This window comes from Chelonia mydas, chromosome 9 (genome assembly GCF_015237465.2).
Source record: "Chelonia mydas isolate rCheMyd1 chromosome 9, rCheMyd1.pri.v2, whole genome shotgun sequence".
Classification (NCBI taxonomy): domain Eukaryota; kingdom Metazoa; phylum Chordata; order Testudines; family Cheloniidae; genus Chelonia; species Chelonia mydas.
Genome location: NC_057855.1, coordinates 4,392,192 through 4,417,616, shown reverse-complemented (window position 1 = coordinate 4,417,616; position 25,425 = coordinate 4,392,192). Strand labels below are relative to the sequence as shown.

The following is a 25,425-nucleotide window of genomic DNA, read 5'->3' as shown; positions in this document are numbered from 1 at the left end:
GATTCATATGGCACATTAATCAAATAATCAGAAAAAGGGACAAGTGGGCAGAGACATTGACTCTGATTTGCATTAAGTATCTTCTGCCTGAGGTCTAAATGCCATGGTAATTGTAGCATACCAGATAGCTGTCAACTAATCACTTTATTAGTTTGAATTAAGAAAACTGGATCTCAGCATATTAAAAGTTGGTTAAGAGCAGATAGGTTTTGAACTGAGGAATCCAATTAACCTTGCTGGAAAGCTTCAAGGCGTTATATTAAGTCATGAAAATGATTTGTCCAAATAATTACATTTGAACTGTCATGCTGGAGAAAGGTCATTTTACTTGGTCCGTCAGCGCTCAGGGTCGTCTCTTTAACAGCTCTCCTCCTGCTAGTCAGTTTCTCTTTTCACGTCTCTGGTTTCAGTCAAGTCATTTGGTTTCCGGATGCTATGTCGGCACAGCTGATATTCCTAGAAAAGGAAGTGGAATAGGGATCAGTAAAGTTCTGTCTACTCTTAGCTCTGGAAGTATCGGCTAAACCCCCTACAAGGCTAGAGGATGAGTTCAGAGGCAGGGCAGCCTGCAGCTCCATCAGCTCTGTTTTCACCAATACACATCATTGTAGCTTCGCTTGATGGAAATTACTATAGACGATTTCACACACAAGAGAATAGCTTTAGCCAATAAACATTGTAAAAGAAATCACCCAAGCACATACAATTGAAGGCAAGGGATAGTTCACATGCATTCCTTGAGAGGCAAGAACGAGGAACAGCAACAGTTAGACAGGAGAAGCAAGATAATGATTTGTCATCTATCATATATCTCGGGCTCCTATCAGCTTGTGATATAATCACGGAGATACCCTCAGAGTTCTCGTTGGCTAAAGATATATCCTCATCCTGAGCAATAAAGACCAAATTCTCATATGGAAATTGTCACTATATAAATGCTATCACGCCTGCACGATATTGGATATTCTTCTATCTTCCGTATGATTCATTATTAATTATCTATATTACCTTAGTGCCTAGGAGCCCTAGTCATGGACACAGAACAAAATCACAGTCCCTCATATGGCCCCATTACCATAGTATCTGAGTGTCTCACAATCTCAAATGTATATGTTCTCTCAACGCCGCTGTGAAGAAGGACAGGGCCGTTTTCCCCATCCATACAATGGGGGAGGGGGGTCCTGCGGCACAGAGTGGCTAAATGACTTTCCCAAGGTCACACTGGAAGTCTGTGGCAGAGCAGGGACTTAAAGCTGGATCTTCCAAGTCCTACACTGATGCCTTAATCATTTGTTCAGCTAATGATCTCTAATAAATTACCTTTTATTATATTCCTTTACATTAAGAAGGATCTCCAAGTATTGTATGGACTGTTCATGTAGAGATCCTTTACACTCATTCACCTCTGAAACGTTGCCCTCCCTTTAGTGGCATCTGGTATATTCCTGCAAGTGGATGGTTTGATTTGGTGAAGGGTAAACTCCTCATGTTGAAGCTAGAGGGGAAATTGCAGCTAAGTTGGTACTTGGCCAGCACATGTGGCTTAACGCCCCATCTCCTGCCAAAAGTCTCATGGGGCCTTTAATGGCTACAAGTGATGCGGACCTCAGCTTTATGTCTCATCTAATGAAGGCACCTCCAGCAACACAACAGCCTGCGTCACCATGTGGACAATGATAATTAAGATAAAAAAAGTGCCATCAGGACCCCTGTCCACTGACTCGCTGTTGGTCCCTCAACTCCTGTTTTTGGCACCAGCTAGCTCCAACTCTTGTGAGCAACTCACAGGTCATGCACAGCTGGCTTGCAACAAAGTGTCCTGACTGGCCAGAGTAACCAACAGAACCAGCACTTTAGTCCCCCAGCTGCTCAGTGTTTACACCCCCAAGTGGGATCACTCCTGTTCCCAGCCTCACTCCAGTCCTGCTCTGGCTCTGTTCCTGCTTTACTCTGGCCCTGCTCAGTTCCTGATTCCAGTTCCAACCCTTGGCTCTGACTCCTGGTTCCTGACCCTGGCTCTGACCACTGTGTATCGCCACCCGCTGCAGGCCCGGCTGCCCACTGCTCTGACCACTAGCCCCAGCCGCCCTGACTGTGTTTGTGTGAAAGCATGAAAGAAAATAAAGGAAGGTCAGATTTTGGTCCAGCTGACTTGACCGCTGCTCCCCCTTTACATTCTGCTGGTGCCTTTTGGCAAGCAGCTGCTGGGTACAAGAGGCCAGTCATTTTTTACAATGCTTATTTTGAGCTTGTTTTAACTACAGACTATTTGATGAGTCAAAGCCCGGTGTCATTTGTCTCGTTAAAACAAGGAGAGGTGATGTGACCGAGCAGCCCCTCAGGATAAGGCATCTTGGTAGGGAAAGTGCAGTCGCAGAGGGCTGCGGGGGGTGTTTGCCGTGCGTCTTGCAGCAGACCCAAAATAACCATCTGGAGTGTGTTTGCAAGCGAGGGGGCAGTTTGTTCGGTCTTGTGCAGACAAAGCTGCCTTTTCCGAGGAGCTCGCAGTTATCCCCCGGTGTGCGGGAGAGGCGCATACGGGCCTGTTGATTTCCTCAGAGAGAGCTTTGGAAGGGATTTTATTAAAGAAGTTTCTTCTTCTGTCTTTCCAGAGGTCTGGTCCTCCTCTCATCAGTGAAACCCATTGATGTGGGGAAATTACTTCAGATTTACTCCATTTTAAATTAAAGGAGAGCTCCCGCCATGAGCATGCAAATCATCTCACTGCCCTTCCCCATGGCACTTCATCTGCACATGCTGTTTATTCCTTTCTTGGCTGTTGCAATCCTCCGATTGTAGCTATATAGATTATTGTTGTTATGGCATCTTGCAGGGTGTGGCTCATGGTAACAAGGGAGCACTGGACTCACTACAGACCTGCCCACCTGCTGCCCAGATAACCCAGGAAGGCCACTGCTTGTCTTCGGTCGCAGCTCACCCGTGCAAGAAAGGGCACAATTTTTGTCTTGAGTTTTTCTGAGGCACAGCCACTTGGTTTACAGACTAGCACAGCTGCAGACAAGCGATCTGAAACAAAATTACCACCTTAAATTCCAACCCCAGAATTGTGATTGTGGGTGATAAAATCCCATTTGAACAGCATGCCTTTTTGTTTTTAGCTCCCTGGTTAAGTCTGAATCTCTGGCAGTCAGCAAAATCTTATTTTCACTTGTAAATGGAACTGATTTGATAATGAAGTCACTTAAAAGAGAATAAGTGCAGAGCACCGGGCTATCATTTTTACAGAGAACTTTCCTGACTACCCCGTGCTGTAACGCAAAGGTGGATTGCAGATCATGAATTGAAGTGATTTTTGTCTTGACTCTGAATAAATGAAAGACTATGGTTTTTTGGTGTCTGCTAGGAAGAATGAAATGCTATGGTGAAATATCAGAGAATGTTACTGTGACACGTTTGATCACAGAAACCCTCTTTGGACTGTTACCTGGTGTGCTGAGACTACCTCTGAGCCCATTTTCTCTGCCAGTTTGGGTCTCCAGAAGTCTGCCTTGTTGAACCAGACACATCAGCCTGCTGCAACACAGACCCAGGGTCTGAACCACACGCCCCAAAGCTGCAGACTTAACTAAAAACAGCTTAAGAAGTGCTCCTGTCTCCAGCACCCAGACACCCAGCTCCCAATGGGATCCAAACCCCAAATGAATCCGTTTTACTCTGTATAAAGCTTATACAGGGTAAACTTATAAATTGTCCACCCTCTATAACACTGATTGATAGATATGCACAGCTGTTTGCTCCCCCAGGTGTTAATTACTTACTCTGGGTTAATTAATAAGCAAAAGTGATTTTATTAAGTATAAAAAGCAGGATTTAAGTGGTTCCAAGTAATAACAGACAGAACAAATTTCAGAGTAACAGCCGCGTTAGTCTGTATTCGCAAAAAGAAAAGGAGTACTTGTGGCACCTTAGAGACTAACCAATTTATTTGAGCATAAGCTTTCGTGAGCTACAGCTCACTTCATCGGATGCAGTGATGAAGTGAGCTGTAGCTCACGAAAGCTTATGCTCACATAAATTGGTTAGTCTCTAAGGTGCCACAAGTACTCCTTTTCTTTAGACAGAACAAAGTAAGTTATCAAGCAAAATAAAACAAAACACGGAAGTCTAAGCCTAATACATGAAGAAACTGATTACCAATAAAATCTCACCCTCAGAGATGTTCCAGTAAGCTTCTTTCACAGACTAGACTCCTTTCGAGTCTGGGCCCAATCGTTTCCCCTGGTACAGTGCTTGTTACAGTTCAGGTGGTAGCTAGGGGATTTCTCATGACTGCAGCCTCCTTTGTTCAGTTCCACCCCCTTATATAGCTTTGGCACAAGGTGGGAATCTTTTGTCTCTGAGTCCCCACCCCTCCTTCTAAATGGAAGAGCACGAGGTTTAAGATGGATTCCAGTACCACATGACATGGTCACATATCCTGTGAGACCCCAAGCCTTCATTCTTCCTGGCCTGACTCACAGGAAGGCTTGCAAGTAAACAGAACCATTTACAACCAATTGTCCTAGTTGATGGGAGCCACCAAGACTCCAAACCGCCCTTAATGGCCCACACTTCGCATAATTACAGTAAGACCTCTCAGAGTTATATTTCATATTTCTAGTTTCAGATACAAGAATGATACATTTATACAGATAGGATGACCACACTCAGTAGATTATAAACTTTGTAATGATATCTTGCAAGAGACCTTTTGCATGAAGCGTATTCTAGCTACATTATATTCACACTCATTACCATATTTTCATAAAATCATATGGAGTGCAACATCACAGTTACAGCAACCTGCAGTGACCTCCCTACTGTGTATTTAAAGATCAACATATTCATTTAAAAACTTCCTACACTGGGATGATGATTGATTATTGATGCAGTGGTGTGATGTTATCTGATTAAAATATGACCATATAGATCATTGTGGCAACACTGTTATATATTTGCAACAAATCTTGTATAAAATGTGGCCTGTAAGATGTCATGGAAAGGTTATGATTTGCTGGTTATGATTATGCTATCTGTATGCATGTATCATTTTTGTATTTGAAGTTATGAGTATTGGCTCTATACCTAGATTTCAAATGTTTGCTCCTGGGGTAACATCAGTTAGCTAGCACATCTTGGAGGAACTATTAAAATTAAATGGCTCATCAAGAAACATTTAACTGACAGTGGACCATGGGAGACGCCCATCTACACTGAATGGACTGTCCTGCAAAGGTTCTGTCTGGGGCATGGGTCATGATTTCCTGCTGTGACGAAGCAAAATTATGCATGGACATGTGACTTGCCCATGTGATTCCAAACCCCATCTTGTCACTTGTGATTTTTCCACTAGCTGTGCTGAGGGCTTTGTTTGAAACAATGAGTTTCCTTCCACATGGCAGAAGCCATAAAAGGCCCTGGAAACATCTCCATTTTGCCTCTCTCCTGCACCAGTCTCTGGACTATGGATTTATACTAATGGGAGCATTCTAACCAAGGGACTGAGGTCCTTCCAATGATTTGGAAGCAGCCAGAGACTTGACTTAAGCCAGAAGTTTATTCCATCACTGCTACAAGCCTAAACCAAGAACTTTGCAATTACTGTATGTATTTGATTCCTTTAACCAATTTTAACTCTCACCTAACTTTCTTTCTTTTTTATAAATAAACCTTTAGATTTTAGACACTAAGGGATTGGCATCAGCATGATTATTGGATCAGATCTGAGTTGTATATTGACCTGGGTGTGTGGCTGGTCCTTTGGGATCAAATGAATCTTTTATTTGAGGAGATTGGTTTTAAAGAACCACTCATCTCTAAGTTTAATGTTTTGGGGGTGATACAAGGAGTGGAATGCCTAAGGAAACTGCTTTTATGACTTCTTGTTAGCCAGTATGGTGAAACAGAAGTTTTACTTTTGTTACTGGTTTGGTATATCTCATGGGAGAATAACCTCCAGTTTTGGGGTGTATCCGCCCTTTTTCTCAGCAGTTTGTCCTGAATTTGGTATTCTCAGTTGTGACCCACAAAGGCACGGTGACAGGTCGTAATGGCCAAAATGTGCTAGATGCTGTGAAAACACATAGGAAGACAGTCCCTTCACTGAAGAGTCTGCAAGTTATGAAGAGAATGATTCAACCCTCAAAAACAAAACTGTCCCCCGCCCCCAAATCAATATCTCCTGGATGCAAACAAAAGCAACACTTTCTTTTTTAAAACAGTTAAATAAAAGTCCATTATCAAACTTACTGGAGAGCCAGAAAATAAAATATTGGGGGGACTTGCTGGCTAGAGGATTGATAATGATTAGGTGATTTGCCCAAGGTCACACAGGAAGTCTGTGGCAGAGTTGAGAACTGAACAAAGAAATCCTTCGAGCCCAATGTGCTATTTACCAGCCTTCTTCTCATTTGAAGACAAAATCAACAACATTTCACTTCCTCCGGTGTAGAATAGTGCAACTGTGCTTAAGGCTCTATTGGTGTTGAAATCATAACCATATTTTGGGGTGTTAATAACATGGCTGTGAAAACAAAAAAGAGAGAAAAGTGCTCCAGGATCAAACTTAGTAATCTTAAGTGATATTAATATAATGTACCCACTAATGCTATCACACTGCAGAATTTAGATAATACACAGCTATTATAAAAACTGATAATTCACCGTAGTAATCAGTTACTTTCCAGTCTAACAGCCAGCATGCCATTACGGGTAGGGGTGCGCAGTGTAGTGTGGATTGTTTCTTCTGTTTTTCATTGTTAGCATTTGTCTTTTTGTTTTTATTGGTGTTTTTGTCTTCTGCTTGTGGTTTTCTCTGGGTGTTTTGAATGTCACATTGTTTAGCGGGGGGAGGCTATTTTAGCTGAGAGTGAAATACACTAAAGAATCATTATAAACAGAACTTTCTCATTTATTGAGTGTCCTCCCCCCAGCGTTTTTCAGTCGGAAATGTACAAAAAGTGTTTTTTTAAAAAGGAATCGCTTTGACTCAGATTGTGTGAGATGAATCATAACCCACTTTCTCATCTGAGAGGCGCAAGAAAAAATTCCAGCTCTGCTCTTGGCGTCAGCATAATCAATATGGAGTGCTTGTCAGAGGCAAAAAAGGAGGGGGAGCATCAGAAGAATGAAACGAATCAAAAGTGGTAGAACTCTCTCATTTCTTCTTCTCGAGCCTGCCAGTGCATCACACTGGGGCTCGTCATGTCATCCATGGAGCACACCTGCCTGCAGTCAGTGTTTTCTTGGCTAAGACGCAAAGTCGGGATGGGTGTTCAAAAGCCTAGCCGTTGATGGTCCAAACGGGTATTCAGATCATGAAACCCCACTTCGACACATCTGTAGGTTTCTGAATGCTGCCCATCAGTCAAGAGCACAAACTCCTCTTGACTTGCAAAACACGATGTACCTTATCAACCCTCTTGACTGCGAGAGCGCCCTGTGGTGGCTGATTGGAGCGTGTATGGCAAACATGAGACCCTGTGATCTGCCAGCTTTCCAGTCCAGTAAAGGAAAACAGAAGACAAACTTCAACTAGTAATAAGACTGAGGTGACTGTGAATTTAAATCATGAAATCAAGTCTGATTCATTATGGATATCCTTAATTTATGAATGTGCTTGCTCGTATTAGAATTTTTTTTTCATTTGTGTCTCTCCTAAGCTCCAGGCACATACAAATGTTACAGCCAGTAATTACTACTCTACTTACATGAGCCAATGATCTTAATGTTTCATGGGGAGGGTTCATTGGGAGTCAAGAAGGGCATTCCACCCACCCCAAGCATAGCACTGCACAATTAGGTACATGATAGAGGCATGCTTATAGGCATTCCGGGAATAAGGAAGGAAACCTTCCACCCAACTCTGCACTGTGCATTAATGTACAGTAGAGATGATAGATGTAAGTGTGTGGGAGGAGGGTTGAATCATCTTCTGCAGCATCATATATTGGTCACTGCTAGAGGTAGGCTACTGAACTTGGTGGACTAATGGTCTCAAATGCTCTAGGCTTAATTCACTTTGCAATTAAACCATTTTCTCTCCTGGATCCAATAATGGCATTAGCACATCCCTACAACGCACCTAGTTGTGAAGCTGGAGCTTCCATTTGCTTATTTTTATGAATCAAGCCCTGTGTTCCATTCATCCAGTAAACAGCACTATAACACAATTTCCCCCATAAATGCTGGTTCCAGACACTACCTTGAGAGGTTAATAACTTGTTCTGTAGCAAACACGTGTTCTGATTCTGATTACACACGAGTGAACAGACAGAATAAATGATTTGTAGCTGTTTATGTGAGGGCAATTTTTGAGGACCGGAGATGGTTTCTTGGTTGTTTTTTTTTATCGTTTTGCATTATATTTTTGGCTTTAAAAACCTGCTGTTTGCTGAAACGTCAGTATTTCCTCCTCATCTGCATGCCCTGCAAGGGTAATTCATTCTAGCTGCTGCCCCCTAAATGCCATGTTCAGAGGAAGCCTGCTTCCTTCACCTTGATGCGCTCTAATGAATGAGTGGGAGTGAGCCACAGTACCAATGGGCCTCCCCTTTCTGCATGTGATGATTGTTTCCAAAAATCAGCTTTTACCTTTGCCATGGCTCAATGGCGAGCTGGGTTCTGATGCAGCCAGTACAACCCACCTGAAGGTCTGGTTGGTCAAATTAAGTCCTCTTTCCAGTATCTTTCTCCTTATGGGAGGCACAGAGTGACTGCTGGGTTTGATACTTGCTAAGAGATTTCCTTCCTCCCCGTACTCCGTCACAACAGTTGAGATCAGCTGACACCCTCTGCCTCTCACTCCCTTTTTGATAGTTCCTTGCAAATCCTTACTAGATCTGAACCATCTTCAGTGGTGCTGACTCCCAGGGCTGTGGGGGGCGGGGAAATGAGTTAACAGCGACTGCAGTGGGAGCCAAGTTAGGGCAAAGCTTGGCTCTTTCGCAAATCCCATCCCATGTCTTTATGGTTATAGCTTGTAGACCCCTGGGCTTGATCAAAACATCAGTCACCAAGTGCTACGTGCGTCTGTAATTCCCCAGTGGCTGCTCATTCAGTAACACCCCTGCTGGCACCAAACCAGTCATAACCTCTTCCTCTATGCACATTGTATTTCTAAATATAGAGTTGTTTTTTATGTTCAGAAATATTGTCTAGTTTCTTTGCATAGAATAGAATAAAATAAAAAGGAAGATAAAATCTAACATGTACATTCTGGATATGCAACGCTTGATGCACCCTGTACATGATATCCCTCATTTGGAGGGGTGGGGACAATCATCATGGATACATGAGGAAGTAACACAGGAGGAAGAATAGCTGTTTCCATTCTGTTCGGTGTGAGCAGAGGATGGCCACTTCATTTTTGTGACAAATTGCTTGCCCCCGGTGGCTATGAGGTATCCAGAAATGGATTCTGGATTCTCAGGCCTTGTGTACACAGGAAAGTTGCACCAGTTTAACATACGACGTGATTGTTAAACTGATTTAGTTAAACTCGTGCAAGAGGCTGTGTGGACTTATGATGATGATTTAAATGATTTAATTGGGGATTGGTCCTGCTTTGAGCAGGGGGTTGGACTAGATGACCTCCTGAGGTCCCTTCCAACCCTGATATTCTATGATTCTATGACTTTATTTCACTTTAAACCAGGCTTAGGTTAAATTGAGTAGGAACTGGATAACTGTCCACACAGGTTTGTACTGGATTAAAAAGTGATTTAAGTTAAACCAATGCAATTTCTGCATATCCATAAGGCCTCAGTCCTGTTCCTAATGTCACAAAGTCCCTCCCCCAGTGAACAGTAACTCAGTGTGGCTTTGTCCCCCTGTAGCGGCTAGGCCACAAATAGAGTCTTACGGGTCTGCTACTGCCTCTGGACCTGGTCTGATAGTTCAAGCAGGAGAGGCGCTTGTGCATTGAGACCCAGAGGTCCTAGGTTTGAACTCCACAGGCAATCCACACACAGGCGTTGTTACACGGTAGTTGACACCTTTGTGGGCAGTCCCATCAGAAAAGCTGTGAGCTGAATTGACAGGTAGTGACCTACGGTCCCCCGAGCTAGGGATAGAGGCGTACTGGTGGTACAGTGTTAGGGAGCTGTGCCCTGACTCAGCCCATGCTGTCCCTGAGCTGTGGATAAACAGAGGACTTCATTCTCTAGAGCCATCAATCCAAAATCTTTTCCCAAGCAGAGCATTTGCTTTTAAAATAGAAATGGTATTTGTAGGCCAGGCTTGACAGGAGTAATTGGATGTGGGCAAGGCCTTATTTTTTGGGAGACAGGATTAGGGAGGTAAATGGATCAGCAAGCTGGAAACAGAATGTCTGTACTAGCTAAGAAGAGGGAACACCCAGGGTACCGTTGACAATGCACCAGATAACAATGGATAAGAGGAGCCTGGAACATAAAATGAGGGGGAAGGAGTTGATCGTGCATGGACAGTGCATGATGTACTGGGACTGGTTCCTACAAAGTGACCACACCAATCCCAAAACACGTCATACAATGTATAGGTTTCAGAGTAACAGCCGTGTTAGTCTGTATTCGCAAAAAGAAAAGGAGGACTTGTGGCACCTTAGAGACTAACCAATTTATTTGAACATGAGCTTTCGTGAGCTATAGCTCACTTCATCGGATGCAAGTATATACAATGTAATGTGTGAATGTAGGTCAAGGAAGAGGTTTGCTGTGTAATTTTGGATGTGCGGTACGGCCTATACCCACCACGTGCACTTGAGTCGGATCAACTCAGTGTGGCTTTGCGGTATGCCAAAGAAGGGAACCTAAGTGATGAGGCTGGAGCCGAACTGAGTTCCTGAGGACCAAGTGGAAGAGATTTAGAGGGAGCCTCAACAGTATTTTGTAGGGTGCCAATTAGTCTCCAGCTCCCAACTTTCTCTCTCTCTCTCTCTCTACATTGCAGACACTGCTTCCACCAGGGTGGGGCAGGGTGTAGGGTGGGGGAGCGCGAGAGAGGGAATTAATGTGCCTAAGATCTGTCCAATTTTGCATAATTGCTTTTTGCACAATTGCTAGGAATGGATTAATCTTTTTATTGCTTGCCTCATTTCATGAAGCAATAGCGTGACCTTTAGGATAAGAGAGGAGGAGAGACCTACCTGCAGCCCTGCACAGAGGACAAAAGTTCAAGGTTTTTACAATCACAGCACTGAGACATAGAGGGGGAAATGATCCTTCAGGAAATGTTAGATAATTGCCTCTGGCCCTGGACAATTGCATGTGTCTAGAAGAATGGAAACCTACTCTGAAACCTAGATGAGGAGCATCTCACGGGCAGATGACTTGGAGCACAGCCCAGCTGGGTCATGCGCACAATCTGGGCTGCATCATCAGCTCATGTGTGTTGGTGAGTGTAGCTCCATTGATTTTGGTGAAGCTGCACCAGTTTACATCTCCTGAGCTGGTGATTTGGTCCAGTATATCTAGAATGAGCTCATTTGAGAGTCAAGATGCCATTAGCTGCCTGCGTACACTTTAGGGGTGGGTAGAAGGCAGACAGTGTGGGGGTTAGTGCTGCAAGGTAATGAATGTAATGAAATTAATGGGTAGCAGCTTTAAAACAAATAAAAGGAAGGTCTTCACTCAGCGCACAGTCAACCTGTGGAACTCCTTGCCTGAGGAGGTTGTGAAGGCTAGGACTATAACCGGGTTTAAAACAGAACTGGATAAATTCATGGAGGGTAAATCCATTAATGGCTAATAGCCAGGATGGGTAAGGAATGGTGTCCCTAGCCTCTGTTTGTCAGAGGGTGGAGATGGATGGTAGGAGAGAGATCACTAGATCATTACCTGTTAGGCTCACTCCCTCTGGGGCACCTGGCATTGGCCACTGTCGGTAGACAGGATACTGGGCTGGATGGACCTTTGGTCTGACCCAGTCTGGCCGTTCTTATGTTCTTATGTAAGAAGTTTCACAGGTTTTCTTTGAGCAAATGTCCTCTGATTTTGCTTCTCTTTCGGCTAGCAATATCCCCTGATAACGGTCGGAGCCTGGCCCGCCACTATTCGTAGGAAGAGGCTTTTGCCATATCTCAGATAGAGAAGTATCTTCCCAAACCGCGGTCAGCATTTGAGTCTATTTCATCCCATCTGTGCCTTGTAGTGGAAAGAATGGTTCGGTTTTCCTTTTAAGTGGCGTTGGAGTGATGAAACCCAGACAGATGAGCCCCAGGCTCGGGTCAAGCATCACAGAGTTTGGATGCAGATCTGAAACTAACTCGAAAGCGACTGCAACCCTCTGTTCTGGAAATTGGATTGGAGTCTTCCCAGGAACTGACTTACGTGCTGTGTTCGAGTGCTCTTGATCCATGCCAGGGCCAAACACAGGAGGACTGTGGAAAGGAAAAACAATTTACAAATAGACAAATTTAACCAAACTGTTTTGAACCTCAAAACCCATTTGGATCATGTGAGTCATTGTTTTATTTAAACCAAATTGAGTCTCACTGTGCTTCATGTTCTGTTTTGGATACAACTTGCAACAAGCCATAACTCGTGCCTTTCTACCACACTCCTCCACCATGTACTCTGCATAGGCTGCGTGTGCTATAGGGAGACCATTTTTAAAATGCTTTGGAGAGTTATTGGTACTATTTTTTCCATCTGCCTCTGCCAGTAAGAGTAGGCTCCCTTCATACCAACAATCCAGCTCTCAGAGGAGGATACAGTTTTAGCAACATCAAATAACGACCTTAAAAGAACTTTCTCTCCATAATGGTGTCATGGTTTTAAGGGATGGTGTCTCTGGCCCTTGCAGTAGTAAAACCAAGTGGTGTGTGCCCCTTTCAGAAGGGAAGAGCCTCCTCTTTGCAGTTGAAAAAGCTCTCAGTTCTTGCACTAACTGGTAGTCAGATAGTGAACCTCGAGCCTGGGTGGGAAAGAAGGAAACCGCTATCTGGTGTAAAGAAAAGTGAAGGCAGCTGTTCAGAGCTGCTAGAAGTTTGGAGTGACAGAAGTTCGGCCCAGGGGAAATGGGTTAGTGTCAGAGTGCAGGTCAGGCACTCAAAGGTGCACAATGGATTCAGTTTAACACCTGGGCAGTGTGTAGGCAGAAGTCATCATACACCTGGCATTGCTGCATGGATTCCTGTTCAAAGGAGTCAGGTGTCCCACCGAAATTCAGTGGGACTTGTGCATCCAACACCCTTAGACTCCTTCGACAATCCCAGGCCTGAAAGCCTTTGGTGGTTTGACAGCCCAGCAGCAAACTTCTGTTGGAGTCTCTTCTCTTTGCCACCTTCTTCCTTTCTCCCAGCTTTTGCTCCCTTGTTTTCTGTTTAGCGACATTTCCTCAACTGCTCCTCCCCAGGCAGGCATGAGGCAGGTTGGCAGACAGGAGCAATTGGCAGAGCGAGAATCTCTGACTCAAAGTTTCATGTCTCCTACTTGTTACCAGGCTTTTCCACCTCCCCACGGAACAGAGGACATGGCACACTCTGCTTCCTGCCACTTGCAAGCCCAGGAGTCTGGCAAGGTGGAAGCAGGCTGCTGAACACCAGCTGGAGTGCTGGCCGGTGGAGAATGAACCATGTCCCTCAGGCTCAGCAGTGCTCCAGTGAGCAGTGTGTGATTTTGGGGGCTGGGTCTGATTCTGGGAGAATGCTGACAGCCTTTGCCAGGAGGAGATGAAATGATTGGCTTGGGGAGGAAGGGAAAGAGCAAGGGGCGGTTTTGCAACATGGAAACAATTACAAATAAGCTCTTGTTGTTTGTACAGCACCTAGCACAACGGGTCCTGGTCCAGGACTAGGCTCCTAGGTGCTACAGTAATGCAGATAATAACAACTCTGAATAACTTCCATTAGGTCGCTTCTGGGTGAACAGTAGAAGTCCGTCTGTTCCCCACAGTGGGCTGAAAAGCTGGTATCTGTGTCAGTGCGTGTTGTGGCCAGGCTGATGTGTTCTTTTTCACCTGCCCAGTGGCTTGGTTCTCAGCTGAGCATCCACTAAGGGGTCCGGGTTTCTGTCTGAATTTGGAACTCTTGTATTTTGGGGCTCAGAGCAGCTGGGAATCGGCACCTTTTGTCACGACTGGGATGTGGACAGTCTGGCCTAAGCGGGTAGGACCAGGAGTCAGGTTTAGTGGTCAGAGCAGGAATAGGGCCTGGTAGTTGGAGCAGTAGTTGGGAGTTGGTGGTAAAGCCCGGGGTCAGAACCAGAGTCAGAAACTAGGAGTCAAGCCGAAGGACAGACCCAGAGTCACGAGTCTAGTCAGATATCTCAACTGGAGTCAGAGACCAGGAATCAATCCAAGGGTCAGAGTCAGGGGTCAGTGGGATCTGTTATAGCAGCAGGCCCGGTACAGTCGAGTCGCAGAGACAGCTTCCTGCTTAAATAGTGCACCTGGACCAACCAGAGGTCACGGGAGATATTGCCAAAAGGGGTTTCTGTGAGCGGCACTTCATGTGATGCTTAGGCCCCCCGGGTTTACAGAGCATTAATTGCAGGTCTTCCATGGTTGCCTGGTGGTAGAGTGGAAGTGTTTGTCACCCGGAGCCCTGCAGACTGGGGTTGTTGCCCTCCAGTTCCTTACACATTTGGCCTCTAGGAGTGGGTGGGGAGGGCTGCAAGCATTCATCGAGTATGAAATGTCTGAGGAGGAGGTGACCTCGTTTGGCCTCAGAGTTTTGTGCTGCATTGCCGCTCCTGCAAACAAGTGGGGTGGGTGTAGCAAGCCCTAGAACCACCCACCACTGCTTCTACCAGCAAGCAGAAGCACCTTGAGTTACCGCGTCAGAGCGCTGAGCCAGCACCTTTTGTGTACAGCTGTGCTTGGCATCCGATGGGAAAGCCAGAGCCCCACCCAGCCCCCGCCTGCACAGTGGCTGGGACTTCCGTCACCAAACCACCAGAAACGTATTTTTGTGGCTCCCCAAAAGAGGATCCTGAGATCTTGTCTAGAATTTCAGAACAGGTCCCGCAGACCAGGGGAATGCCCAGAAAGTCACTACCACCCCCAGAGGGGTGGGGGAAGAGAGACCGATTTCCATCACACACTCTGCCCTTTGTTTTCCGCACGAGTTTCAATCAAACCTTTTAGACAGACGTTTGTTTCTCTGTTTGTGTCCTTTCTGTTTCAAGAGTTAAGTCTCGCAATGATGATGTTGAAAATGTAAGTGCAAAGGGATGCATCTCAGTGGTTGGTACTGGAGTTCCGGAGCCGTTCATAGGAATTTACAGTCTGGATCAAACATAAAGTCCATCAGTATCCTGTCTCTGACAGCAGCCAGCACCAGCTGCTTCAGTGGAAGTCGTAAGAACCTGCCCAATAGCACTGATGGGATAACTTGCCCCCAAGAACATTTCCTTCTGAGTAAAGCCAGATGATTTTTTTTTTCCAGCTGAAACTTTTCTGTTGGGTGAAAATGCCGATCTCGCAACCCTGTAACATTTCACAAATTCGTGTCAGTTTCGCTGAATTGTTTCAGCAAGGGGGGCTGGGGGAACAAAACAAAAATCCAAAGAAAAGTGGGAACATTTCATTCCAGTGTTTTCTAAACTAAACGTTTTGATTTTAGGGGCCAAAATAACTTTTTGTGATGAAATTTCCTTTGATTTTACTTGGTTTTCAATGCAAAATCATTCTTAAAAGCCACTCCACGTCAAAACAAAATGTTCTGTTCAGCCCAAAGCAATTTTTTGTTCGCCAAAAATTCCAGGCTGTTGGTTTGGGGTTGACTGTCAGCAACCAAACCCTCCATTCTTCACGCAGCGGCTTAAGCCCTAAGCAGCAGCAGCTTGTTTTTCAACTGAGCAATCCTTTCTGTTGAAAATATTCATTTGTCAATGAAACTTTGAAGCAAACTTTCTCTCCTTTTTTTTTTTCAAACTGGGAAAGGGAGATGGGGAAGTAGAAAGTGAGAGGAAGTGTTTTTTTTCCCCACCTCCACTTCCTCTCACTTTTCTTCCCCCACCCTTCCTCTGTTTCTGGTGGGGGCGGGGGATTTTTTTTTAAAGTGGGCTTTTTCCAACCTAATTTAAACAAACAAAAAAAAATCATTCTGGAATTTTACAGTGCAAAACAAAGAATTACATGAAAAAAAAATCAAACAAAACAAATCTTTCCTTTTTAATTTTTTTCATTAAGCATATTAGCCTCTTTAAAATCCGCTCAGTGTATATCCCATCTAAAATGCCCATTCCTTTTTCATCACCCGGACACCAGTTTCAGTTCAGGCTAGATCAGTAGTGACCAGTGTGTCACAGGTGGCCGCAGTCCCTCATATCCCTTCTGGAAGTAGTCCTGCCTTGCCAGGGTGAAGGCACATTGGTAATGCACCGTAGGGAAGCTTGTTCTGCCAGTCCCCATGCTATGGCTGCTCTGTGGGTAGAGTGCTTTGATCTAATCGGGCACCATTCATCAGCATTAAAGGAAATAAAGTACGTCTTGCTCTATCCTCTGCATGTCCATGATCGATCAGCAGAGGAGGTTTCCTTTATTATTATTTTTTTCCATCTCAAGATGTTACACTGAGGCTGTAGTTCAACCACTTTGCAAATGGCAAAACATCTGCCCCCAAGGGAAACAATTCAACAAAAACCAGAGCCTGCTGCAAAAAGTGAGCATTAAGTCAAGTATTATAGAACATCACTGACCCCCACTGGGCTGGGAGACCCATTGCAGGGTACCAGTTTCTGGGGACTAGCAAATAACCAGTCGGGCACCAGAAAACAATCAAGTCTCCTGTGTTGCAACAGGTACCTAGTCAGTGCTGGGTCATCATCAGAAGCTCAGATCAGAATAGCCCCTAGCTTTGTGGGAAATCCAGGTCCAAACTTTGCAGGTGGCTCTCATGACGGGAATCGACTCAATCAAACCCCAGATGTGGACATTAAGAATGCTCTAGTCCTCACCAGACCTTTGGAGCTCGGCCCTGTCATGGTTGCAGCAATTTAGGAAAATTACTTTGGACCGTGCAAATGCACTGTATTCTGCTAAGTAAAACTAATGGGATAACCTGCCCTTGAGCCTTTTTCGGGGGAGCATAGGGAAGGGAGGAGTTAGGTTCCAGGGGTTTTTCACCAGGCATAAGAGGCATTATTGCAATCCTATTGTTCCAGGGAGCACAGTGGGTTGCTCCCTCATAATGCCTCAATTAAATCAAAGGAGCCAGGGAGCAGCTTCCCGCCCTCCTTCCTCTCAGAGCTTGCCCAGGCACCCTGGGGTGACAGCACAGTTTGGCAGGAAGCACATTCCTCGTGCCTACTGGGGAGATGTGATCAGGTTCGTATCCACTGAGGCAAATCTCTCCTGGAGCACCTTGTACTGCAGGCCTGTGTAACAGTGGAGAAGGAGATGGCCCTGTGGGTAAGGCACTGGATGGGGCCTCAGAAGACCTGGCTTCAATTTCTGTCTGTGCCACAAACTCCCTGGGTAACCATGGGCAAGTTGTTGACCAATCTGAGCCTCAGCTCCCCATCTGCAGTAGCACTTATAGGGTGTGGTGAGGATTAATCCACCAATGCTTCTGAGTTGTTCCAATAGGAACAGTGGGTGAGCAGCATGGGAAAGTCTCTGAGAAGATATCAGGAAGGCTTAGAGACAAGGTGGGTGATGGTATCTTTTATTGGGCCAGCTTCTGTTGGTGAGACAGACAAGTTTTCGAGCTCCACAGACCTGAAGAAAGAGATCTGAGGAGCTTGAACCTTCTCTCTTTCACCAACAGAGGTGGGTTCAATAAAAGACATTCTCTTCCCCACCTTGTCTCTCTCATCTCTTGGGGCCAACATGGCTGCAACAGCACTGCAAACAACAATAAAACTTTAGTAAGACAAGGCCTCACCATTGCCCTGCATTTGCTGATAAATCATTAGCAGTGCGTGGGCCGAGGCCACCAAGGCATATTGGAAACGTATCAGGTTTGCAGATAAGTGAAGTGAGATAGCGAGGTTGTACTGTGGTTAGGGGATGAAAACAATGAGCAAGCTTTGCTGTTACTGGAAGTAGTCAGAACAGTCATTGCGGAGACGTATGCATGAGGCGTGCTCTGTAGTTGAGATAAAATAAGAGGACTTAGGAAAGTAGTCAGTAATTAAATCACAGCTTTTGATTTAATTCATGGAGTGTTACAAACATGCCTCGAAGCACCAAGCATCTATGAACGACGCGTGTTCGTTGACATGTGCCGAAGCAGCGAATTAAGATGAATCTGTCTAACGCCCAAACATTGCATGAGACGACCGATGTGTCTGACCTGCAGCTGTCAAATAATGAAAATTCAGTGCAGTGCTCCAGCACAGTGAGTTCAATGCTAAGGGGTGAGTAACTGCCACGAAAGCTGCGTCAAAAAACAAAAGAGGACAGGTGGCGGGAGTAGAGGGACGTGTGGGAGAATATCATATAATTTAATTCACCCTATCTGGCATTTATGTAAATCGTCTATCAGCTTAGGTTAAAACTGTCTGGAAAATTTGCTTCCTGTAAAACCAATGGCAAATCCCTCACAAACTCCAGTGGGATTAGGGATTATCACACACATTACAAGGGCAAGACTTTGAGAAATGACTAGTGAATCTGTGTGTCTGGGTTTTTTTGTTGTTGGGTTAGCAATACTGAGCACCAATCCTCCAAATAGTCTCTTTTAAGGTGTCTAAAATCAGGCACCCCAGATCCCTAGTCACTTCTGAAAGGCTTGGCCCCAAATTAGTCCAGGAGTAAAAATTGTAGTGTTGAACCGCAGGCAGGGCTGAGGTATGAACCCAGGTCTGCTGCAGTGTTGAAAAGTAGAGCGAATTCATGAACCTGACCATCTGCCAGGCTTGTTGGGAGCTCGAGTTCACTAGAATCCAAGGGATAACGCTTCTGCACAGCTGGGTTAGCTCCTCCCCAGGGTCTGCTGCGGTGGGAATTCTACCTGGGAGAAGTTTATGGCAGTGCAAGTTGCCTACAGCCCCATGCCACCAGCCTCCAAAGCGTTGGCACTAGCTTGGGAGAGGTCATGGCCAAGGCACCCTTCCCTAGCATAACCCCTTTTGGACAAGCACCTCCTTTCCTCAGCCAGATGGTAATATTTACTCTCTTCCAGAGCAAAGCTTCCGCTCCTGTCAGCTTAGGCAAAATCAAGGAGCCTGTTGTGTGCATGGTCAGAGAACGTTAATCAGAGCTCCAGGAGTTCTGGGTTTTGTTTTAAGCTCTGCCACAGTAGCGTGGACTTGTGCAAGTCTCTCACTTCTGTTCATTAAGGGAGGCAGTGTGGCCTAGTGGGTATAGCGCTAAATTGGGACTTGGGAGCCTGGGTGTTAGTCTCGGCTATGCCACCGATGTGCTGGGGGACCTTGGGCAAGTCACTTCCCTTCTCTGTACCTCAGTTTTCCCCATCTGCAAAACAGAGCTCATGGTAATGCTTGCTTCCTTTGAGAAGTGTTATATGGTTGAGCTAAGTCGTAGTATCAACGTCTCTCTGTGCCCCGTTTCTCTAATTCTATTGGGGGTAACTATGCCTACCTTGCATGGGGCTGTGAGGATTAACAGGTGTTTGTGGAGTGCTTGAAAACCCTTGGATGAAAGTCATTGGAGAAGGGGGGGAGGAACCTTGTTATTTTGTTGACTTATGGTCAACGTTGCCCTCGAAATGCTGTTTTCGCGTCAATATTTCTTCATTAGGAATAATGATTTTTCCACATCCATTGCCAGCCGATTCAAAACTGTCCAAAAGGAAGATGTGTCATGAATTCCTAAAACACACTTGCTGGAGAACTCCTAAGCAGAGATGATTAGAAAAATAGCACTGGGGAATATACCAGGGTCTTGAGAATGCCAGGGGAGCTTTTAGCTTGATATTTGGTGCAATGTATTTACATATGAAAAATACTGTAATACACTTTGGTAAAGGCAATGTATTCTATTTCTTCTCGTTTGTATCCCAGCAGCAATGAAAACCAGGAAGGACATTGGGTTGATCGAGGGAAATTTAAGTGTAATCAATAAGCATCAGGGGATGTGACCTTGTTTTCATTAACTGTGGTATACTCTACAGTCTATCGGCATTTCTTTGAATGCATGAATTTAAAGCCTTTTGTGGGTGAAGGTCCATGTGTTTTCTACTCATTATTATTACTGCTCTTTATAGGTTTTGGCTGAGTGCTGTACCCACAATGGGAGACTCTCACTGCCCCCAAAGAACTTACCATCTAAATAGATAAGACAGACAAATGTGTTAGCTCCATTTTACAGATGGGGAATGGAAGCGCAGAGATATTGGTCCAAGAGCACAAGGTCATGCTGGCTTCATGGCAGAAGGGTGCTATGCCCCCCCTCCCTTACCATGCTAGAACTGCTCGGGTGTGTTCTAGACAACAATAGATCCTATTTAAAAGAAGGACCGAGCGTTGGGTCGTTTCATCGTGGTGATTGGTTACGGTTGTGTTCTAGCATTCCTCCCACTCACACTGACCAAAGGAAGAGACTTCCCGTAACTGAGGAAGAGGCGCACAGGGACCCAAGTGGGCTTCTCCCTCAGTCGTGTCAGGTTATGGGGGAGGTGAGAAAGCAGCAGCTTCCAGGAGAGCTCTCCCAGCAGTAGTAGGGACAGGGGATGAGGCTCAACTGGGGCTTCCCTCCACCTCCCTGGACCCAGGTCATGATACTCCGAAGTTTTATGTAACTGAAACCCGACTTGGGTTCAGTTAGGAAAGTTACAGAAGAAAAGTCTGGGGCTATTGCTGTCCACCAGTTTCCACTATGAAACTATCAGCCGAGGTGGCACCCGCTCCTGGCAGCTCCTCAGAGAACTCTCAGCCGACACAGATTGAACTCCCCCTAAAACCTGTCCCTGAGGCCCACTGGTTGGGGCACCATGGGGGAAGCATGCCCTGCTGGTGCTGCATCTGCCATGTGCATTGGAGAACTCCAGGAGTGGCTGCCAATACAACCCATTTCATCAGCGCTGGGGAAAAGAAAGCTAGAAGGGGGGAAAGAAAATGGTGACGCTGCAAGGACCCATCTTGGTGAAGCTGAATGTTAATTTTGTCATTTGTCTTTAAGCTGCCTTTAAAGGGCTGTCTGTGTCTTTGCCTCTGTCGGAAGCAACTGGGTCACATTGCTCTGGGTTGCCATTGTAATATGCCACCCACTATTTTCCTCATAGGTTATTTTTGTAATCGTGTGCAATCTGTTTGTTCTCCCGAGTTCTGTGTGCCTAGCCTTTCATGGCAAGTAATGCTACTTGGTCTCAGGTACAGACGTTAACTAGTCTGCTGCAGGCAGAGGGGAAATAGTGAGAAAGGAAACATGGGGTCTTTAATTTGAGGTGAATCTAGCCACAGATGTGTTCACAATTAACAGTGGTGTTGTGTGATTGGCCTGCAGGAAAATATACCTTCATTCTTTGCAGCCATAATGGGGGAGAGTGCATTATCTGTCACGTGGATTGTGTTTTTTCTTCTCAGAGGCTGATTGTGCCCTAGAGGTTTCAGCAAAAAACAGGCCATAGGCTGAATGATATTCAGCTCGTGCAGTCTCCATTGACTTCCCAGGGGCTACAGGTATTCAGCTTTGGTCAAAACCAGGGCCAGAGGTGGCCAGTGTTTTCAGGCATGGGGGCCTAGAGCTGGAACCCTAAATCTGTATTTTGGCACACGAGTAAACAGAAGTGGCTCGGAAAAGTAGCCTGCAAATAGCTTGAAAGTGACGCGCTGGCCAGAGAAAGAGGTATATTCCAGTGCATGGGAACTGGCTGAATGATGAATGGAAGGGGGGGGGGGGAGGAATTGGTTGCTGGATGTTCCCTTCATATGTTAACAAAGGAAACTGAGAAGTGTTTGCACAGAGGTTACATTACTCTGGGTCCAAGTGCCTCATAAAAACGATACCGGATGATCACAGAACGGCACACAGGGGAGGTTAAATTCTCCTGAAGAATACTCCCCCTGGAAGAACAGTGTGTGAAGTAATACACTCATGGCTTTCAATTTCATGTTTTATACGGAGGGATATTAACTGGTCCCCAGACGTCGCTTCTTATTACAGCAATGCTGCGTAAGCGCTTTGGATGAGACCATTGAGCACTCTTGGCCTTGTCCACCCGGAGAAGGGAGGGGAATGGGGGGCTCTGTCATGTCATAGATGAGAAAGGCCTTTTAGTCCATTTCATCTGTCTCGTTGCTGCAGCGAGACTGCTGCATGGTCCTCGCTGTTAGGAAACTTTTCCACCGCTTTCTCGCCACATACCTCACCCTAAATTACTCCTCTCCCAGTATGGCAAGGGACGTCCGTGTAAGAGGAAGCATAGCTAAGTGGCTAGAGCACGGGGCTGTGAATCAGGACATCAAGTGTGAATGATCTACAAAGCTAAGCTTTAAGCAAAAAAGTCTATTTATTCCCCTGTGACGGGGTGAACTCACCCCGCACTGGACGGGGAAGGGTTAACTCCGCACTGTGGGCAGAGGAAGCCACGCCCCCATGTCCCAGGTGTAGCAGTATAAGAGGGAGCAGCCCGGCTTAGTCTGGGCTGACTGCTGGAGCAGAAGGATGCTCCTTACTGGCTCCTGCCCAGGAACCACTGGCGTCCCGGACCACGGAAGCCAGAGGTCCTGGGCCCACTCAGTACCACACGGGACAGGGTCTCCCCCACCCCGTCACATCCCTGCAGCTGGGCTTCTTAGCACGCTCCGATCTGCTCTCTGACTTAGAGTATTCCCACCGGGTTGCTCAGCATGTAAGCTCTTTGCGGCAGGGTCTGTATTACGTGTCCCTTACAGTGCCAACTACACTGATGCAACTTCACAAATAAGAATGATTTGGGTTCCGTTCCAAGCTCTCCTAAGAGGTCTCAAACATCACCTTCCCCCTCATCCTGGAGGGTCGTAAAGTGCCTTCCGCACGTTATGGACTGAAATGCCTTTACTTGCTGCTGAAACGGGCTTGCCCAGCACAACAGTCGTTACTGTACGGCAGCAGCATGCATAAGTTTGGGACAGGCAGTGAAGAAGCTGTAAGCACCTGGGTATTAATGTCATCATCGGTTCCATGCACAGCAGTATCACAGTTCAGCCACCTGGACAATTGAGCAGGCTGGGGTTTTTTTGTTTTTTATTTAAGCTTTACAGATGTTTTTATTTTTAAGGCAGATACACACACACACACACACCACTAAATTAGTGCACGTTTTGTGGCTGGGTTATTGAATTATTTGAAAGGCCATCTTTCAGTTGAATGTATGATACCATTTGGACAGCTATCTCCTGGCCATCATCCTGCTCTCTTTGCGTAGCCTTCGCTTCCCTAGCAACCGTCCCACTCCATCTGCCAAGTCCCAAACGCATGATGCGATATCGTCCCACTGTTCCCTTCTGCTCCCCCACCTGTCGTCTCTTGTATTTAAATTGGAAACCTTTTGGGACGAGGACCGTGATTTTGTTCTATGTTTGTACAGTGCCTAGCACCGTGAGGTCCTGGTCTGTGACTGCGTTCTCTAGGTGCTGTGGTAATACAAATGATAAATAATAATGTCCGACAAGACCCAAAATGAGGGACACAGAAATTATTCATTCAGAAAACTAGGTATGTCCATGAAATCTCCTCCTCTAGTGGGGTAGAAACCTAAGCTTCTGTAAATTAGGGTGACCACATAGCAAGTGTGAAAAACCAGGACACTTTTGGGGGGGGGAGGTATAGTTGCCTATATAAGACAAAGCCCCTTATATTGGGACGGTCTCGATTATATTGGGATGTCTGGTCACCCTACTGTAAATCGTTATTGCTCTGTTGAACTCTGTGGAATTATGCTGATTTTCCCCAGCTGAGAACCTGGCACTGTCTCTGTTCCATAATTCTGCATGTCTGAGCTAAATCATTATCAATGCTGAATGCTAGCGGTGTGGAACATCAGTAATCAGCAGTGTGGAACATCAGAGCGGGACTGAAATGAGCGATGTCCCTCGGAGCTGTTCTTTTCACTGCGTTGAGTACTCCCACCTTCCCCTTTGCAGCTTCTGTGCCATAGGCTTCTTTTTGGAAGTGTCCTTTCCCGTGAGCTAAGCAACTTCACTCAGCCTCCCTCCCCTTTAAAATATGTGTCCCACAAAGCACTTCTACATCAGCCTCTCCAAGCCTGGTCCGTCGTCCGTGCCTGCCCTGTCTTGTCTCTGTGTGTGTGCCCTGTATTTGTCTGTTTCTGTAGAACGGTAAGCCCGCAGCATGAGAGACTGGTGTTGCAATCTCCCTAGCCATTCAGTCCTTCATTTCTTTGCTGCAACCCCCACCAGTGGTGCTCACTGCGTTGGCAGTTCCTGTTGTGAGAATGCAGGGAGCTGCATTGAGACTGCTCACGTAGACCACCAGATGGCCTCCCATAGGTGGCGAGTGTGCATCCCCATTGGTATGGGCTGCATTCGATGTAATGACATACAAGTGAAAGGCACCAGAGCCTGGGGTCCAGCCCCAGAGCCATCTCATCCTCCAGAGTGTGCAAATCTTTCCTAGGCATGAGATTGTTCTTTGCGGCTGAGGGCAGGAATTGTACATGACCATGTGGTGACGTTGTACCTCAAGATAGCACCTGGAGCCCCCGTATTCATGACTTTGCGATGATTATGATGTCTCTTCTCCTCTCTTCCCCCCAGGCCGCTGTTCCCGTTGCGGTGAGAACGTTGTCGGGGAAGGCACTGGATGCACCGCCATGGACCAAGTGTTCCACGTGGAATGTTTTACCTGCATGACATGTGGCAACAAGCTCAGAGGCCAGCCTTTCTACGCGGTGGAGAAGAAAGCGTATTGTGAACCCTGCTACATTGTAAGTGCCGAGGCTCATTTTCAACATGAACACAAACCAGCAGAGTTTAGACATCTGTGGATACTCCCCTCTCTACTGTAGATTGCAGCATTGCCTTACAATTAAGGGTGAGCAACTCAACTTGGATAGAGTAGAAACAGACCCATCCATGATGTTCAGAAAAAGTTTAATTTCCCACCCCCTTTCCCTCTTGCGCATGATTTCTGGTTTCCATCCAAGCCTTGAAACAAACGTGCCAAAAGAGAGAGAAGTTTTTCTTGTGATAAACTTAGCCTGACTGGGAACAGAAGTAACAGCACTCTTAGGAGAAAACCCTGTTCCCAAAAGCTTTCCACTGTAAGAGTCCTGATGCTGAAGTCCTTGTATCCTCAAAACTCCCACTGAAGGAGGGGTGAGACTGAAGGATCCCAATGTAATTTTGCAACCCCACAGGATGATAAAAGCTGCCGAACCGCATCCAAACTTTAGGCCCCATCCATTGCCCTTTCAAATCAGTAGGAGTCCATCCATCAATTTCAAGGGCTTTTGTATCCAGATGCCTTTTGATGTTTCACCATTAAAGTATCTGCATTTACCGTGCCCTGGTATTTTGACGGTTTGGGTGAAAAAAATAGTTATAATCTCTGTATTTAGAATAAGTAAAGCTGCAGAATATTGCTGAAAAATTC

The 25,425-nt window shown here is 45.8% G+C and overlaps 1 protein-coding gene across 19 annotated transcripts in view; it reads left to right on the top strand.

Moving 5' to 3' along the window:
• The window catches only part of LOC102934171 (LIM domain containing preferred translocation partner in lipoma), a 517,248-nt gene that overhangs the window by 416,276 nt on the left and 75,547 nt on the right, over window positions 1–25,425 (top strand). For all 19 annotated transcript variants that reach the window (XM_043522983.1, XM_043522984.1, XM_043522976.1 and 16 more), the window contains one exon: window positions 24,588–24,757. In XM_043522983.1, the coding sequence (XP_043378918.1) occupies window positions 24,588–24,757 (170 nt within the window). The remainder of the gene's footprint in view (window positions 1–24,587; window positions 24,758–25,425) is intronic.